The sequence below is a fragment of the Oncorhynchus keta genome, chromosome 22, assembly GCF_023373465.1.
Source record: "Oncorhynchus keta strain PuntledgeMale-10-30-2019 chromosome 22, Oket_V2, whole genome shotgun sequence".
In the NCBI taxonomy this organism is placed as follows: Eukaryota; Metazoa; Chordata; class Actinopteri; order Salmoniformes; family Salmonidae; genus Oncorhynchus; species Oncorhynchus keta.
The window spans coordinates 53,242,402-53,263,093 of NC_068442.1; the positions used below are offsets into that span (position 1 = coordinate 53,242,402).

Consider the following 20,692-nt stretch of genomic DNA (forward strand, 5'->3'; position numbering starts at 1 on the left):
AAACTCCAGGTGCTTACAACAGGAATGTGCTGTGTGTGTCATGTCTGGATGATGAAGTGTAGTGGATGAAGAGGGTCTGATAACTGTTTGTGTGCTGGCAGCATTGGGACCCTTCCACTGCCGAGTGTCTTAGAGCTTAATTAAAATGACATATGAAACAAACACGGACCCATAATTTACTACCATCGTGTCACACTCATAAACAGTGTTGGGGTATATGAGCCATACAACTGGCTTATGGTCCGTGGATGTAAACCAGAAAAAAATATTGTTTTCTTATCCAGACTATTTCAGATAGTGTCTCCTTGTTTTTCACTACTTTTCATGCTGAACATGGCCCTCTTCTCAGATGTGAAAACTCAGGGTTAGTATACAGTATGGCAGCATTAAAAAACGATTTCATAGAAGCCCGGAGGCGGGGGTGCAAAGATATTAAACAATCTGGAAAAAAAACACCATTAATCTTTATGGGAAAGGGAGTTTGTGTGTGTGTGTGTGTGTGTTTTATATAGAAACCCCACAATGTTTATTATGTAGAAACATGTTTAATGGTCAAACTGTCAGAACGCCTAGGCACCCCTACACACTATATGTAATGACAGCTAGTTTTAATAAAACAAAAATGATAAGGGAGGAATGTTAATTCATCATAACAAAACAAAAAGAATTCACACAAAGACAAATTAGTGCAAAATCTTGTGCTCAAGGCCACTCTGAGAAACTAGGACTAGGGATTATCAACAGGACTCATTATCAACAGGACTCATTATCAACAGGACTCATTATCAACAGGACTCATTATCAACAGGACTCATTATCAACAGGACTCATTATCAACAGGACTCATTATCAACAGGACTCATTATCAACAAGACTCATTATCAACAGGACTCATTATCAACAGGACTCATTATCAACAAGACTCATTATCAACAAGACTCATTATCAACAAGACTCATTATCAACAAGACTCATTATCAGCAAGACTCATTATCAACAAGACTCATTATCAACAGGACTCATTATCAAGAAGACTCATTATCAACAGGACTCATTATCAAGAAGACTCATTAATATAATAATAATATAATTATCATAATCAAGACTCATTATCAACAGGACTCATTATCAACAGGACTCATTATCAACAGGACTCATTATCAACAGGACTCATTATCAACAGGACTCATTATCAACAGGACTCATTATCAACAAGACTCATTATCAACAGGACTCATTATCAACATGACTCATGATCAACATGACTCATGATCAACAGGACTCATGATCAACAGGACTCATTATCAACAGGACTCATTATCAACAGGACTCATTATCAACAGGACTCATTATCTACAGGACTCATTATCAACAGGACTCATTATCAACAGGACTCATTATCAAGAAGACTCATTATCAAGAAGACTCATTATCAACAGGACTCATTATCAAGAAGACTCATTATCAACAGGACTCATTATCAAGAAGACTCATTATCAACAGGACTCATTATCAAGAAGACTCATTATCAACAGGACTCATTATCAACAGGACTCATTATCAACAGGACTCATTATCAACAGGACTCATTATCAACAGTACTCATTATCAACAGGACTCATTATCAACAAGACTCATTATCAACAGGACTCATTATCAACATGACTCATGATCAACATGACTCATGATCAACAGGACTCATGATCAACAGGACTCATTATCAACAGGACTCATTATCAACAGGACTCATTATCAACAGGACTCATTATCTACAGGACTCATTATCAACAGGACTCATTATCAACAGGACTCATTATCAAGAAGACTCATTATCAAGAAGACTCATTATCAACAGGACTCATTATCAACAGGACTCATTATCTACAGGACTCATTATCAACAGGACTCATTATCAACAGGACTCATTATCAACAGGACTCATTATCAACAGGACTCATTATCAACAGGACTCATTATCAACAGCACTCATTATCTACAGGACTCATTATCAACAGGACTCATTATCAACAGGACTCATTATCAACAGGACTCATTATCAACAAGACTCATTATCAAGAAGACTCATTATCAACAGGACTCATTATCAACAAGACTCAGTATCAACAAGACTCATTATCAACAGGACTCATTATCAACAGGACTCATTATCAACAGGACTCATTATCAACAAGACTCATTATCAACAGGACTCATTATCAACAGGACTCATTATCAACAGGACTCATTATCAGCAGGACTCATTATCAAGACGACTCATTATCAACAGGACTCATTATCAAGAAGACTCATTATCTACAGGACTCATTATCTACAGGACTCATTATCAACAGGACTCATTATCTACAGGACTCATTATCTACAGGACTCATTATCTACAGGACTCATTATCAACAGGACTCATTATCAACAGGACTCATTATCAACAGGACTCATTATCAGCAGGACTCATTATCAAGACGACTCATTATCAACAGGACTCATTATCAAGAAGACTCATTATCTACAGGACTCATTATCTACAGGACTCATTATCAACAGGACTCATTATCTACAGGACTCATTATCTACAGGACTCATTATCTACAGGACTCATTATCTACAGGACTCATTATCAACAGGACTCATTATCAACAGGACTCATTATCTACAGGACTCATTATCTACAGGACTCATTATCTACAGGACTCATTATCAACAGGACTCATTATCAACAGGACTCATTATCAACAGGACTCATTATCAACAGGACTCATTATCAACAGGACTCATTATCTACAGGACTCATTATCTACAGGACTCATTATCAACAGGACTCATTATCAACAGGACTCATTATCAACAGGACTCATTATCAACAGGACTCATTATCAACAGGACTCATTATCTACAGGACTCATTATCAACAGGACTCATTATCAACAGGACTCATTATCTACAGGACTCATTATCTACAGGACTCATTATCAACAGGACCCATTATCAACAGGACCCATTATCAACAGGACTCATTATCTACAGGACTCATTATCTACAGGACTCATTATCAACAGGACTCATTATCAACAGGACTCATTATCAACAGGACTCATTATCAACAGGACTCATTATCAACAAGACTCATTATCAACAGGACTCATTATCAACAGGACTCATTATCAAGAAGACTCATTATCAACAGGACTCATTATCTACAGGACTCATTATCTACAGGACTCATTATCTACAGGACTCATTATCTACAGGACTCATTATCTACAGGACTCATTATCAACAGGACTCATTATCAACAGGACTCATTATCTACAGGACTCATTATCTACAGGACTCATTATCTACAGGACTCATTATCTACAGGACTCATTATCTACAGGACTCATTATCAACAGGACTCATTATCAAGAAGACTCATTATCAACAGGACTCATTATCAACAGGACTCATTATCAACAGGACTCATTATCAACATGACTCATTATCAACAAGACTCATTATCAACAGGACTCATTATCAACAAGACTTATTATCAAGAAGACTCATTATCAACAGGACTCATTATCAACAGGACTCATTATCAAGAAGACTCATTATCAACAGGACTCACGGATCATTTGTAGATGGCAAATTGACCGCACGAAAGCCCAAACGGATATAACCTTAGACTAAAATATAATCATTTCAAACCTTGTTTTTACGATCACGTCTCTATATAATGGGTGGAAGTACGCCTACTTGGGAACAGATTTCTTAAATTAAAAATCACGTGGAGCTGATTTTTCTGTTGTTTTTACATTCTTCTACTGTCCAACAATGAAAAGTTTATTATTATTATTTATTTATTTTTGCTCAGAATACTTGGGGGGGCCAAATAAAAGCAACTGCAGGCCTGGGGAAGGGCATTCAAAAAGTGGGTCTGATGGGACCCGGTGATGTCATCGCCCCCCGTTGAGGAACAATAGAGAACAAAAGACGAAAGTCCCACTGGTGATGTCATGACATACAGTTGAAGTGGGAAGTTTACATACACATAGGTTGGAGTCATTTAAAAACTCGTTTTTCAAACCACTCCACAAATTTCTTGTTCACAAACTGTAGTTTTAGCAAGTCGGTTAGGACATCTACTTTGTGCATGACACAAGTCATTTTTCCAACAATTGTTTACAGACAGATTATTTAACTTATAATTCACTGTATCACAATTCCAGTGGGTCAGAAGTTTACATACACTTAGTTGACTGTGCCTTTAAACAGCTTGGAAAATTCCAGAAAATTATGTCATGGCTTTATAAGCTTCTGATGGGCTAAATGACATCATTTGAGTCAGTTGGAGGTGTACCTGTGGATGAATTTCAAGGCCTACCTTCAAACTCAGTGCCTCCTTGCTTGACATCATGGGAAAATCAAAAGAAATCAGACAAAAAAATTGTAGACCTCCACAAGTCTGGTTCATCCTTGGGAGCAATTTCCAAACGCCTGAAGGTACCACCTTCATCTGTACAACCAATAGTACGCCAGTATAAACACCATGGGACCACGCAGCCGTCATACCGCTCAGGAAGGAGACAAATTCTGTCTCCTGGAGATTAACGTACTTTGGTGGGAAAAGTGCAAATCAATCCCAGAACAACAGCAAAGGACCTTGTGAAGATGCTGGAGGAAACAGGTACAAAAGTATCTATATCCACAGTAAAACGAGTCCTATATCGACATAACCTGAAAGGCCGCTCAGCAAGGAAGAAGCCACTGCTCCAAAACCATAATAACACAGACTAAGGTTTGCAACTGCACATGGGGACAAAGATCGTACATTTTGGAGAAATGTCCTCTGGTCCGATGAAACAAAAATAGAACTGTTTGGCCATAATGACCATCATTATGTTTGGAGGAAAAAGGGGGAGACTTGCAAGCCGAAGAACACCATCCCAACCGTGAAGCACAGGGGTGGCAACATCATGTTGTGCGGGTGCTTTGCTGTCAGAAATGGTGAAAAACTGAGTTTAAATGTATTTGGCTAAACTTCCGACTTCAACTGTACCTGGACCATGTTTTGAGTTGTGTTTTTTTTTTTTTCAACCTGTATATGGGTTTAAAGGTCAATCAGGTGAACAGGAGACTGGAGTGCTACTTTACGTTCAGGCAGTCAGGTTATATACAAAGGATTCCCTGTTAGAGTCGACGTGGGCTGGGGGCCCCACCGGTTAGTCGAGGTAATTGAGGTAAATGTCAACAGAAGTTGTATTATTATCCGTTTATGTCGTCTCACAGAAAAAAAGAATGGACATGGTTTGGATTTAGAGAATATTGTTCTTGTTTTTTCAGTACTTCACTGAGCTTATCGCTCTCCTGTTGGTCGGCTAGTGGCTACACCCTCTAGGTACAGAAAAGGTTTTGCATCCCAAATGGCACTCTATTCCCAATCTAGTGCACTACTGTTGACCAGGACCCATAGGGGATAGGGTACCAAGGTGTGTCTTTCTGACTGCTACGTACCGCTGCTCTGTTCAGCTTTGAGAGAGGTCAACCTCATGCTGCTACGTCCTCTCTCCCTCTCTCTCCGTCCTCTCTCGCTCTCTGGCTCTCTCGTTTTCTCTCCTCTTGCTCTCTCATTCTCGTTTTCTCTCTCCTTTATTTATTATTTAACCAGGCAAGTCAGTTAAGAACAAATTCTTATTTTCAATGACGGCCTGAACAGTGGGTTAACTGCCTGTTCAGGGGCAGAACGACAGATGTACCTTGTCAGCTCGGGGGTTTGAACTCGCATCCTTCCGGTTACTAGTCCAACGCTCTAACCACTAGGCTACGCTGCCGCCCCATGAAATCTAACATATGATGTCGTTTCTATTCAACAAAAGTTGTGGAAATTATTTGAAATAATTGTTTTTAAAGCTGCGATAGGTGACCTTTTTGGACGACCTGACCAAATTCACGTAGAAATTTGTGTTTTCGATCTGTCACTCTCATTGAAAGCCAGTCTAGGAACCGGTAAATCTGTTCTATGTTCTCTATTTCTATGCTTTCCCATAAGTTTAGTTTAAAAAATATATATATTTTACGTTAGGTAAAAAATAAATAAAATAAAAATATTTTAGGCTATTGACAATATACTGTATTTCACAGCGGTTTAGAGGCTACAATTATTCTCTACACTCTGCATTGTTTTGTCACAATAAACTAAAATTAGGCAAACTATTTGAATTTTGGCAATCAGCAAATAGAAAAGTGATTCCTGGATATTGCACCTTTTTTAAATTTAGTAACAGTCAAATTATAAAATGCCTAACTATAACATTATTTTCCTTCCTTATTCCTGTAAAACAGATATGATCATATTTAATGTCAGGACACGTTTGACACCACTACATATCACTGACGACCCGAGAAAGTTGTGCCTGACGACCGCAGAGATGCCATTCAAATGCCTGCTGACTTTAATTCAAAAAGGTTATTTAGTCACTTTTGAGGACAAATATTATTATTATTTTTTTTTAATATGAAAAATTATATTTTTCCCTCATTCAACAAAAGTAGGGGAATAGTGCTTGAAATTATTTAAATTCTTTCTTAATATGGTAACAATCAAATTATAAACGACTTATTATAATAATTTACATTTCTTACACCTGTAAAATAAATATGAACATACATAGAGACAGTACAAAATTGGCACCATTTCATATAACTGATGACAGAGAGATTTCCTGCCCAGCCTCTGAGAGCCCATTCAAATGTCCACTTCAATAACAGAACCTCTGGGACCCCATTCAAATGTCCACTTCAATAACAGAACCTCTGAGAGCCCATTCAAATGTCCACTTCAATAACAGAACCTCTGGGACCCCATTCAAATGTCAGAACCTCTGGGACCCCATTCAAATGTCCACTTCAATAACAGAACCTCTGAGAGCCCATTCAAATGTCCACTTCAATAACAGAACCTCTGAGAGCCCATTCAAATGTCCACTTCAATAACAGAACCTCTGGGACCCCATTCAAATGTCCACTTCAATAACAGAACCTCTGGGACCCCATTCAAATGTCCACTTTAATAACAGAACCTCTGGGACCCCATTCAAATGTCCACTTTAATAACAGAACCTCTGAGAGCCCATTCAAATGCCTGCAGCACATTAGACACTGCTGCCCTTATAGGTACAAACTTGAAAATAATTGGCCACTTTAATAACAGAACACTTGTCACTTTAATAATGTTTACATTTTGCAATTCTCGTCTCATATGCATATACTGTATTGTACAGTTGTGGCAAAACGTTTTCACTGACACAAATATACATTTTCACAAAGTCTGCTGCCTTTTTTTTGTCAGATGTTTCTATGGAATACCAAATCAAATCCAATTTTATTTGTCACATACACATGGTTAGCCGATGTTAATGCGAGTGTAGCGAAATGCTGAAGTATAATTACAAGTATTTCATAAGTGTCAAAGGCTTTTATTGACAATTTACATGAAGTTGATGCAAAGAGTCAATATTTTCATTGGTGACCCTTCTTTTTCAAGACCTCTGCAATCCGCCCCGGCATCCTGTCAATTAACTTCTGGGCCACATCCTGACTGATGGCAGCCCAGTCTTGCATAATCAATGCTTGGGGTTTGTCCGCCTCTTGAGGATTGACCACAAGTTCTCAATGGGATTAAGGTCTGGGGAGTTTCCTGGCCATGGACCAAAAATATCAATGTTTTGTTCCCAGAGCCACTTAGTTATCACTTTTGCCTTATGGCAAGGTGCTCCATTATGCTGGAAAATGCATTGTTCGTCACCAAACAGTTCCTGGATGGGAGAAGTTGCTCTCGGAGGATGTGCTCGTACCATTCTTTATTCATGGCTGTGTTCTTAGGCAAAATTGTGAGTGAGCCAACTCCCTTGGCGAGGGAGGGAGGGAGGGAGAGAGGGAGAGGGAGAGAGGGAGAGGGAGAGAGGGAGAGGGGAGAGAGGGGAGAGAGGGGAGAGAGGGAGAGAGGGAGAGAGGGAGAGGGGAGAGAGGGAGAGAGGGAGAGAGGGAGAGAGGGAGAGAGAGAGGGAGGGAGAGGGAGGGAGGGAGGGAGGGAGGGAGAGAGAGAGAGAGGGAGGGAGGGAGAGAGGGAGGGAGGGAGAGAGGGAGAGGGAGGGAGAGAGAGAGAGGGAGGGAGAGGGGAGGGAGGGAGAGAGGGAGAGGGAGGGAGGGAGGGAGGGAGGAGGAGAGAGGGAGGGAGGGAGGGAGAGAGGGAGGGAGGGAGAGAGGGAGGGAGGGAGAGGGGAGGGAGGGAGAGAGGGAGGGAGAGGGGAGGGAGGGAGGGAGAGAGGGAGGGAGGGAGGGAGGGAGGGAGGGAGGGAGAGAGGTTGGGAGGGAGAGAGGTTGGGAGGGAGAGAGGGGGAGGGAGAGAGAGAGAGAGGGAGGGAGAGAGAGGGAGAGAGCTGAGTTGTCTGTCTAATGAGAGAGGATGTGGTTCAGATCAGACAGCAGTCTTGTCTTTGATCATGATTATATTGTGAAGCTGAGCCTTTTCATCTTCATTCATCACAATAGACAGCAGTAGGAAGGACAACTATGTTAGGTCTGAGATCTGCCTCTCGCTTTCAACTCTATTGAGCTGTACTGGCTGTGTAAATAAGGTTGAGTTAGTCGGAAATTAAGCAAAGCTTTTTTTTATTTGTTTAGGAAGACAGACTTGTATGTTTAGACTGTATTATGGAGGTCAAGCAGTGTCCGACACACACACGTTTTGCTATCCTTGTGTGGACCAAACAATTGATTCACATTCAAAATTATATTTCCCCTAACTCCTAAATCTAATTCTAACCTAAAATAAGAGCCTAAATGTTATTATTTTTTATTTTTTTTAAAGCCTAAAATAGCTTTTCTTTTTCTTCTTTGGGCCCCGGTGAAATGTCCCCACTTGTCTGAATGTTCCTTGTTTTACTATCCTTGTGTGTACTTCTGGTAAAAACAAAAAACACACACACACAGTGTCCAGCCAAACGTCTCCTCAGCACGTTGTCTCCGTAATGAAAGTAATGAAACTGTCTGGAATGTTATGTAATATTGAATTCGGCACTTCCTTTAATTATCTCCTCTCAGCAGGCCACAAGGCTCAGACACAATGGTTACCGGGGAGACGGAGGTAGAGGTGTCTGTGCTCAAAGAAATGTGTTTGTACTAAAAAATGTGTTTGTAGAAATCGAAGTGACAAATTACAATAGAAAGAACTTTTACTTCAGTGACTCCTTGATATTAATTACCATTAGTCATTCAAAAAGTTAGCATATTGCCTAATCAACATTCTCAATAAACTGGAATCAAACTGCAATGCTTACTGTAAACTGGAAGGTTACTGTACAGTTATTGATCAGCTGGCTGTACAGTCATCGATCAGCTGGCTGTACAGTCATCGATCAGCTGGCTGTACAGTCATCGATCAGCTGGCTGTACAGTCATCGATCAGCTGGCTGTACAGTCATTGATCAGCTGGCTGTACAGTCATCGATCAGCTGGCTGTACAGTCATCGATCAGCTGGCTGTACAGTCATCGATCAGCTGGCTGTACAGTCATTGATCAGCTGGCTGTACAGTCATTGATCAGCTGGCTGTACAGTCACTGTGGCTTTCTCCTGGCTGTATGATGGCTGCAATAAGACAGATATCAAGGCTGTAACATTGATCACTGGCTGTACAAAAGCTGGCTGTACCCAGCCCCATGGCCCCAATAAGACAGATATAAGTGCTATAGCCCCAGTTAGCTGTAGTCCCATAGCCCCAGTTAGCTGTAGTCCCATAGCCCCAGTTAGCTGTAGTCCCATAGCCCCAGTTAGCTGTAGCCCCAGTTAGCTGTAGCCCCATAGCCCCAGTTAGCTGTAGCCCCAGTTACACATAGGCCCAGTTAGCTGTAGCTCCAGTTAGCTGTAGCCCCAGTTACACATTGCCCCAGTTAGCTGTAGCCCCAGTTACACATTGCCCCAGTTAGCTGTAGCCCCAGTTAGCTGTAGCCCCAGTTAGCTGTAGCCCCAGTTACACATAGCCCCAGTTACACATAGCCCCAGTTAGCTGTAGCCCCAGTTAGATGTAGCCCCATAGCCCCAGTTAGCTGTAGCCCCATAGCCCCAGTTAGCTGTAGCCCCAGTTAGATGTAGCCCCATAGCCCCAGTTAGCTGTAGCCCCAGTTAGCTGTAGCCCCATAGCCCCCGTTACACAGCCCCAGTTACACATAGCCCCATAGCTGTCATTAAAGATGCTTTGTCTTTATAATCTGACATGATTTATTGCCCACTGTGTTGAAGCTATTTTAGTCTATGTCACCCTGAAACTCCACATTTTCAGCAGAGGATCATTTTTGCCAGACTTGCCAGTCAAACTGATAAATCTTAGTTTAAAATTAAATCACACAAAAAAAAGGTTATTCAGCTTGTTTGGTTGCTTGAGAAAACAGGTCTAGTCAAAACATGAATAATTTTTAAAAAACCTGCTAGAAAACATTGTGAAGGCATCTATTGTGCGTGCTAACAAAGCAGAAAGCCAGGCTTTAATAGGAGTATTAACTGTCCCAGAATTGGACTGGGAGTTGATTATGCCTCTGCCTCAGCCTGTTGGTTTTGTAGCTGATAAATAACTCAAAAGTTTACAATGTATCCACTGCTGTATTCATAGTAAATCCAGGTCTAAACCTCAACATGCCCCCTTGGCCCTTGGACCACCTTGTGTCTACACAACCCCAGGAGGTTCTGGAATGGACGAGGCTCAGCCTCTATCCCAAATGGCACCCTATTCCCTACATACAAGTAGTGTACTGCAAAAGACACTGGTCAAAAGCAGTGCACTATATAGGGAATAGGGTGCCATTTGCGTCGCAGCCTCAGTCCATCAGTCCATTTGCCTTTTATGCTCCTTTCGAGGAATATAACACTGTCTTTTGTGAAAGACCCTGCTTTTCCAGATAACGATGGCCATGGAGAGCGAGATCACAATGTAAGCAAAAAGGTTAGCAATCACAAGGCCGCCAGGCTAGATGGGATACCAGGGCGCATTCTCAAAGCATGCAAAGCTGGCTAGTGTCTTCACAGACATATAGAATACTTCATGGTAAGCAGCATAACTTTTTATCTACCAAGAGAGTATTCATCCATAAATGTCACGGCTGTCTACATTCCTCTACATGCCAACACACCACTCTGGCACTTAACAAACTGCATGTGGTCATAAACAAGAAACCGCTTACCGAGAGGCACCGTTTCTGGTGGGCGGAGACTAACGCAGGGAGACTTAAAACCGTCCTACCTCACTTCTATCAAAATATCTCCTGTGCCACTAGGGGTGAAAAACTCCAGACTACTTTTGGAAAAGACAATGGCGCATGGAGGGAGACGGCTGCCATTTTATGGGCTCCTAACCAACGGTATAATTTTGTGAGTTTTTTTCACATAATTTTGTACTTAATGTTGCCTCTACCATCTGTTATGACCGAAAAGAGCTTCTGGATATCAGAACAGTGATTACTAACTTCGAACTGGACAGGATTTGTTCTTTAATGAGTCCGACGTGAAGGATTTACTGCTTCTCCGAGACCAGGCCCAAATCCCCGTCATTTGCGTGAAGAAAAGACGGAAATACAGGGGGGCGGAGATCGGAGTGCCTTGTGAGAATTCGTCGGCGAGTGGGGAACGAGCCTCTACGATTCGTTCTATTGGCCAATGTGCAATCACTGGAAAATAAACTGGATGATCTCTCCATTCGAGACTATCCTACCAACAGGACATTAAAACCTGTAATATCTTATGTTTCACCGAGTCGTGGCTGAACAACGACGACACGGATAATATACAGTTGGCTGGGTTTTCCGTGTTTCGGCAGGACAGAACAGCTACGTCTAGAAAGACGGTGGGGTTGCCCAGTAAGACGAGGGGTGGGGTTGCCCAGTAAGACGAGGGGTGGGGTTGCCAGTAAGACGAGGGGTGGGGGTGCCCAGTAGGACGAGGGGTGGGGGTGTGTGTCTCTTTGTCAATAACAGCTGGTGTGTGATGTCTAAAACTAAGGAGGTCTCAAGGTATTGCTCGCCTCAGGTAGATTACCTCATAATAAACTGTAGACCACACTATCTACCAAGAGTTTAATCCATATTTTTCGTAGCAGTCTATTAACCACCACAAACTGACAATGGCACTAAGATCACACTCAACGAGCTGTATAAGGCCATAAGCAAACAAGAAAATGCTCATACAGAAGTTGTGCTCCTAGTGGCCGGAGACTTTATTGCAGGCAAACTTAAATCCGTTTTACCTCATTTCCACCAGAATGTCACATGCAAAAAAAAGGAGGAAAAACACTCTTAGACCACCTTTACTCCACACAGAGACTCATACAAAGTTCTCCCTCACCCTCCATTTGGCAAATGTGACCATAATTCTATCCTCCTGATTCCTGCTTACAAGCAAAAACGAAAGCAGGAAGTACCAGTGACTCGCTCAATACGGAAGTAATCAGATGATGCGGACGCTACGCTACAGGACTAGAATATGTTCCGGGATTCATCCAATGGCATTGAGGAGTACACCACCTCAGTCACCGGCTTCCTCAATAAGTACATTGACAACGTTGTCCCCACAGTGACCGTGCGTACATATCCCAACCAGAAGCCATGGATTACAGGCAACATCCGCATCGAACTAAAGGCTAGAGCTGCTGCTTTCAAGGAGCGGGACACTAATCCGGACGCTTATAATAAATCCCTCTATGCCCTCAGCTAACCATCAAACAGGCAAAGTGTCAATACATGACTAAGATTGAATCTTACTACTCCGACTCTGACGCTCGTCAGATGTGGCAGGGCTTGAAAACTATTATGGACTACAAAGGGAGACCCAGCCGCGAGCTGCCCAGTGACGCGAGCCTACCAGACGAGCTTAATGCCTTTTATGTTTGCTTTGAGGCAATCAACACTGATGCATGCATGAAAGCATCAGCTGTTCTGGACAACAGTGTGATCACGCTCTCTGTAGCCAATGTAAGCAAGACCTTTAAACAGGTCAACGTTCACAAGGTCTAGGCCAGATGGATTACCAAGACGTGTACTCAGAGCATGCGCTGACCAACTGGCAAGTGTCTTCACTGACATTTTTAACCTGTCCCTGACCGAGTCTGTAGTACCTACATGTTTCAAGCAGACCACCGTAGTCCCTGTGCCCAAGTACCTGAAGGTAACCTGTGTAAATGAAGTGCTTTGAAAGGCTGGTCATGACTCACATCAACACCATCATCCCATAAACCCTAGACCCACCCTAATTTGCATACCGCCCCAACAGATCCACAGATGATGCAATCTCATTCGCACTCCACACTGACCTTTCACACCTAGACAAAAGGAACACCTATGTGAGAATGCTATTCATTGACTACAGCTCAGCATTCAACACCATAGTGCCCACAAAGCTCATCACTAAGCTAAGGACCCTGGGACATAACCTCTACAACAGATTGGTAAGGGTAGGCAACAACACATACGCCACGCTGATCCTCAACACTGGGGCCCCTCAGGGGTGCATACTTAGTCTCCTCCTGTACTCCCTGTTCACCCACGACTGTGTGGCCAAGCACGACTCCAACACCGTCATTACGTTTGCTGACGACACAAAAGTGGTCGGCCTGATCAGCGATGAGACAGCCTATAGGGAGGAGGTCAGAGACCTGGTGGTAGGCCTGATCACCGACAACGATGAGACAGCCTATAGGGAGGAGGTCAGAGACCTGGTGGTAGGCCTGATCACCGACAACGATGAGACAGCCTATAGGGAAGAGGTCAGAGACCTGGTGGTCGGCCTGATCAGCGATGAGACAGCCTATAGGGAAGAGGTCAGAGACCTGGTGGTAGGCCTGATCAGCGATGAGACAGCCTATAGGGAGGAAGTCAAAGACCTGGCAGTATGATGCCAGGACAACAACCTCTCCCTCAATGTGAGCAAGACAAAGGAGCTCATGGTGGACTACAGGAAAAGGCTGGCCGAACAGAACCCCATTAACATCGATGGGGCTGTAGTAGAGCGGGTCGAGGGTTTCAAATTCCTTGGTGTCCACATCACCAACAAACTATCATCAAGTCAAAATGTATGGGTCACATACACATATTTAGCAGATGTTATTGTGGGTGTAGCGAAATGCTTGTGTTCCTAGCTCCAACAGTGCAGTATCTAACAATTCACAACAATACACACAAATCTAAAAGTAGAAAAATTGAATTAAGAAATGTAGAAATATTTGGACTGGCATAGACTAAAATACAGTAGAATAGAATATAGTATGTACATATGAAATGAGTAAATCAGTAGGTCAACATTAAAGTGAATAGTGATCCATTATTAAAGTGACCAATGATTCCATGTCTATAGGGCAGCAGCCTCTATGGTGCAGGGTTGTGTAACTTGGTGGTAAGCCGGCTAGTAATGACCTTGAGATAAAAGCTGTTTTTCAGTCTCTGAGTCCCAGCTTTGATGCACCTGTACTGACCTCGCCTTCTGGATGATAGCGGGGTGAACAGGCGTTGGCCTGGGGGTTTGATGTCCTTGACAATCTTTTTGGCCTTCCTGTGACAACGGGTGCTGTACGTGTCCTGGAGGGCAGTCAGTGTGCCACCGGTGATGCGTTGTGCAGACCGCACCACCCTCTGGAGAGCCTTGCCCTTTGGGGGCGGTGCAGTTGCCGTACCAGGCGGTGATACAACCCGGCAGGATGCTCTCAATTGTGCTTCTGTAAAAGTTTGTCTTAAGGGCCAACCCGGATTTCTTCAGCCTCCTGAGGTTGAAGAGGCGCTGTGTTTGAGCCGTTGTGACTCCACTTTGTGTCTGTACTGACATGTTGCCTGTTGCATGATTGCCTTACTGAAGGGAATAACTACACTGTTTGTATTCAACCATATTCCCAGTCACCTTGCCATGATTAAATGGTTTGCGCTTTTAGTTATGCACAAATGTTGCCATCTATCCACGGTTTCTGGTTTGGTTAGGTTTTAGTAATCGCAGAGGGAACAACATCCCCTATATACTTCCTGATGAACTCAGTCACCGAGTCTGTGTATATGTCAATAATAGTATAGTATTTTTTTTACCCCTTTTTCTCCCCAAGTTTCGTGGTATCCAATTGGTAATTAGTCTTGTCTCATCGCTGCAACTCCCGTTATTCTCAGAGACTACCCGGAATATCCCAGTCAGTGTGATCAAAACAATCTTGAAGCATGGAAGCATGGATTCCTGGTGCTTAGACCAGCAATGAATAGACCTTAGCACGGCTACTTCCGGTTTGAGTTTCTGCCTATAGGAAGGGAGGAGCAAAATGGAGTCGTGATCTGATTAGCTGAAGGGACGGTGGGGGAGGGCCTTGTAGAATTCCTTTCGAAATGGGGGTATCAGTGGTTGAGTGTTTTTCCAGAGCGAGTACTACAGTCAATGTGTTGATAGGACTTCCGTAGAGTTTTTCTCAAATTTGCTTCGTTAAAATCCCCAGCTACAATAAATGTCGCCTCGGGATATATGGTTTCCAGTGTAGTTCCTTGAGGGCCGTCGTGGTATTGTCTTGAGGGGGAATATATATGGCTGTGACTATAACAGAAAATAATTATCTTGGGAGGTAATAGGTCTGGTGAACAAAATGCCTTGAGTTTATGTATGTTATCACAATCACATCACGAGTAGTTAATCATGAAACATACACCATCACCTTTCTTCTTCCCGGAGAGTTCTTCATTCCTGTCTGCGCTGTACTGAGAATCTAGCTGGCTGTATGGACGGGACCACAGTATATACCGAGAAAGTCATGATTCTATGAAACAGAGAATGTTACTGTCCCTGATGGCTCTCTGGAAGGAGATCCTCGCCCTGAGCTAGTCTACTTTATTATCCAGAGACTGAATATTAGCGTGTAATATATTCGGAAGCGGTGGATGGTGTGCACGCCTCCTGAGTCGGACTCCAAATACCTCTTCTCTGCTTCGTTCCAAGCACACCAAGACAGTTGTGAAGAGGGTACGACAACACCTTTTCCTCCTCAGGAGACTGAAAAGATTAGCATGGGGCCCCAGATCCTCAAAAAGTTCTACAGCTGCACCATTGAGAGCATCCTGACCGGTTGCATCACCGCCTGGTATGGCAACTGCTTGTCATCCGACCGTAAGGCCCACACAGATGGCCCAGTACGTCACTGGGGCCAAGCTTCCTACCATCCAGTACCTATAAACTAGGCTTTGTCAGAGGAAAGCCCAAAAAATGGTCAAATACCAGTCAGTTCTCTCTGCTACCGCACGGCAAGTGGTACCGGAGCGCCAAGTCTACGTCCAAAAGGCTCCTTAAGAACTTCTACCCCCAAGCCATAAGACTGATGAACAATTAATCAAATGGCCACCCGGACTATTTACACTGCATTGTTGGTTAAAGGCGTGTAAGTAAGCATTTCACAGTAAAAACCTGTTGGTTTTCGGTGCATGTGACAAATTACATTTGATTTAGCCCCTTATTTATGGCACTAAGCAGTATCCATGTAAAATGTACTTCCATTCATTTTTTTCAACTGGTACAGGGGACCTTATATTATACTACCTGGTACTGTACTTCCATTTAATTTTCAACTGGTACAGGGGACCTTCAGACGAGTCTTGTGAGGCCTGTCGGCGTCCTAGAACAAAACAACCAATATAATATAAAAACGTGTTATATTTTCGGATGTCTCATGGTCTGACAAACAACCCCTCTATAGGTGGATGCGTCCAAGGAAAAATACACATCTCCAACTTAATCTGACGGGTTTACATTTCATAGGCAGGGTAGCCTAGTGGTTAGAGCGTTGGACTAGTAACCGGAAGGTTGCAAGTTCAAACCCCTGAGCTGACAAGGTACACATCTGTCGTTCTGCCCCTGAACAGGCAGTTAACCCACTGTTCCTAGGATTGAAAATAAGAATGTTCTTAACTGACTTGCCTGGTTAAATAAAGGTAAAATAAAAATAAAATAGATTGGTCTCTGTCTCTCTCTCTCCTCTTCTAGATGTTTGTGCTGTGTCATGGCCTGCTGCAGCTCACCCAGCTCCTGTACAGCTCCTACTTTAAGAGCACCATAACCACCGTGGAGAGACGCTTTGGCCTCAGCAGCTTCTCCTCCGGTACCGTCTCCTCTCTGCACGAGGTAGGACACAGACCTGCTGTATCCTGATTACAGGGCTCTCTCTGTCTCTAGGTGGGGAACACAGTACTGATGTATTCTGATTACAGGGCTCTCTCTGTCTCCATCCGTCTCTAGGTGGGGAACACAGTTCTGATAGTGTTTGTGAGTTACCTGGGCAGCAGGGTCCATCGGCCTCGTCTGATTGGACTGGGTGGCCTGCTGATGTCCATCAGCGCGCTGATCCTGGCCCTACCTCACTTCCTGTCTCAGCCCTATGAGTTTGACTCTGTCATACATGGTAAGATCTAGGGGTTCTATATATATATATTTTATATATCTACAGTACTCTGCAATACAAAGGACACACTTCTGAATAAAAATCCTTAATGGGCAGAGTTTCCAGAACACAGATGTGAACCTTCTTGTTGCTGAGAAGCAGTAAGAAATGCTTCTTAGTCTACGAGTAGGTCTGACTACGTCTGTGTCCGGGAAACTGGCCGCGTGAGTTTTGAAACCTAGTATATGCAAGCATCATCCACAATCAGTCTCTCTAAAGCAGCAAGCATCATCCACAATCGGTCTCTCTAAAGCAGCAAGCATCATCCACAATCGGTCTCTCTAAAGCAGCAAGCATCATCCACAATCGGTCTCTCTAAAGCAGCAAGCATCATCCACAATCAGTCTCTCTAAAGCAGCAAGCATCATCCACAATCAGTCTCTCTAAAGCAGCAAGCATCATCCACAATCGGTCTCTCTAAAGCAGCAAGCATCATCCACAATCGGTCTCTCTAAAGCAGCAAGCATCATCCAGTCAGTCTCTCTAAAGCAGCAAGCATCATCCACAATCAGTCTCTCTAAAGCAGCAAGCATCATCCACAATCAGTCTCTCTAAAGCAGCAAGCATCATCCACAGTCGGTCTCTCTAAAGCAGCAAGCATCATCCACAATCAGTCTCTCTAAAGCAGCAAGCATCATCCACAATCGGTCTCTCTAAAGCAGCAAGCATCATCCACAATCAGTCTCTAAAGCAGCAAGCATCATCCACAATCAGTCTCTCTAAAGCAGCAAGCATCATCCACAATCAGTCTCTCTAAAGCAGCAAGCATCATCCACAATCGGTCTCTCTAAAGCAGCAAGCATCATCCACAGTCGGTCTCTCTAAAGCAGCAAGCATCATCCACAATCGGTCTCTCTAAAGCAGCAAGCATCATCCACAATCGGTCTCTCTAAAGCAGCAAGCATCATCCACAGTCGGTCTCTCTAAAGCAGCAAGCATCATCCACAATCAGTCTCTCTAAAGCAGCAAGCATCATCCACAATCAGTCTCTCTAAAGCAGCAAGCATCATCCACAATCAGTCTCTCTAAAGCAGCAAGCATCATCCACAATCGGTCTCTCTAAAGCAGCAAGCATCATCCACAATCGGTCTCTCTAAAGCAGCAAGCATCATCCACAGTCAGTCTCTCTAAAGCAGCAAGCATCATCCACAATCAGTCTCTCTAAAGCAGCAAGCATCATCCACAATCAGTCTCTCTAAAGCAGCAAGCATCATCCACAATCGGTCTCTCTAAAGCAGCAAGCATCATCCACAATCAGTCTCTCTAAAGCAGCAGTCCCAGTATGTTGGACCTGGTTCAGCCTGTCATTGAGTAGAGTAGTATTGTGGTAGAGTGGTGGTGTAGTGGTGGAGTGATGTTTTGGAATGGAGTGGTATAGCGGAATGGTGTAGAAAAGTGGTGTGCTGAAGTGTTGTGGTGAAGTGGAGTGGAATGTTGTTTTGGAGTGATGTATTGTAGTGGTGGAGTGGAGTAGAATGGTGGAGTGGAATGGTGTAGTGGGGAGTGGTGTACTGAATTTGAGTGGTGGAGCAGTGTGGTTCATTGGAGTTGGGTGGATTGGAGTGTTGTAGTGTAGGTTAGTGTAGTGGTGTGGTGGTGGTATGAAGTGTTGGAGTGGTGTACTGGATTGAAGTGGAGGTGTGGTGTATTGGTGTGGTAGTGTGGAGGGGTGTATTGGTGTGGTGGTGTGGAGGGGTGTATTTGGTGTGGTAGTGTGGAGGGGTGTATTTTACATTTACATTTAAGTCATTTGTGGAGGGGCTCTTATCCAGAGCGACTTACAAATTGGGGTTCACCTATGACATCCAGTGGAACAGCCACTTTACAATAGTGCATCTAAATCTTTTGGGGGGTGAGGGGTTAGGGGTCCTATCCTAGGTATTCCTTAAAGAGGTGGGGTTCCAGGTGTCTCCGGAAGGTGGTGATTGAGGGGTGTCCTGGTGTGGAGGGAGTTTGTTCCACCATGTGGTGGGGGAGAGCAGCGAACAGTTTTGACTGTGGGGTGGACTGGTTTAGTGGTGTGGTGGAGGGAATTGGTTTAGTGGTGTGGTGGAGGGAATTGGTTTAGTGGTGTGGTGTGGTGCATTGGTTTAGTGGTGTGGTGTGGTGCATTGGTTTAGTGGTGTGGTGTGGTGGAGTGGATTGGTTTAGTGGTGGAGTGGATTGGTTTAGTGGTGGGGTGGATTGGTTTAGTGGTGTGGTGGATTGGTATAGTGGTGTGGTGGAGGGGATTAGTTTAGTGGTGTGTTTTAGTGGATTGGTTTAGTGGTGTGGTGGAGGGGATTGGTTTAGTGGTGTGGTGGAGTGGATTGGTTTAGTGGTGTGGTGGGTGCATTGGTTTAGTGGTGTGGTGTGGTGCATTGGTTTAGTGGTGTGGTGTGGTGGATTGGTTTAGTGGTGTGGTGGATTGGTTTAGTGGTGTGGTGGGGTGGATTGGTTTAGTGGTGTGGTGGAGTGGATTGGTTTAGTGGTGGAGTGGATTGGTTTAGTGGTGGAGTGGATTGGTTTAGTGGTGTGGTGGTGTGGATTGGTTTAGTGGTGTGGATTGGTTTAGTGGTGTGGATTGGTTTAGTGGTGGGGTGGATTGGTTTAGTGGTGTGGTGGTGTGGATTGGTTTAGTGGTGTGGTGGTGTGGATTGGTTTAGTGGTGTGGATTGGTTTAGTGGTGTGGATTGGTTTAGTGGTGTGGTGGTGTGGATTGGTTTAGTGGTGTGGATTGGTTTAGTGGTGTGGATTGGTTTAGTGGTGTGGTGGTGTGGATTGGTTTGGTGGTGTGGATTGGTGTGGTGGTGTGGATTGGTTTAGTGGTGTGGATTGGTTTAGTGGTGTGTATTGGTTTAGTGGTGTGGATTGGTTTAGTGGTGTGGATTGGTTTAGTGGTGTGGATTGGTTTAGTGGTGTGTATTGGTTTAGTAGTGTGGTTAGATGTGGATGTTTGGATTTAGAAATAATGACTTGTGAAAGCCAGCCTGTTCTGCAGGTGTTCTCTAGCTGAACCCATTCTACATAAATCAGCAGGAAAATGTTAATCTCTGAGCACTTCAAGAAGATTAAGACTGTCTCTCAGGCAGTTGATTTAATTCAGAGCTCTGTTCATTCTCTTCCTTCCTCCTCTGTCTGCCCTGTAGACAAACACACACACACAACATGCATGCATACACACACATACCGACCCACTACCCTGGCTGGATGCTACTTGTCATGGGGT

The 20,692-nt window shown here is 43.7% G+C and overlaps 1 protein-coding gene across 1 annotated transcript in view; it reads left to right on the top strand.

The window, feature by feature from the left end:
- LOC118378883 (solute carrier organic anion transporter family member 2A1) overlaps positions 1 to 20,692 on the top strand; it is a 101,757-nt gene that overhangs the window by 9,227 nt on the left and 71,838 nt on the right. Inside the window, exons 2-4 of the mRNA XM_052475815.1 lie at positions 17,031 to 17,168; positions 17,283 to 17,445; positions 17,581 to 17,585. Coding sequence (XP_052331775.1) covers positions 17,031 to 17,168; positions 17,283 to 17,445; positions 17,581 to 17,585 — 306 coding nt within the window. The remainder of the gene's footprint in view (positions 1 to 17,030; positions 17,169 to 17,282; positions 17,446 to 17,580; positions 17,586 to 20,692) is intronic.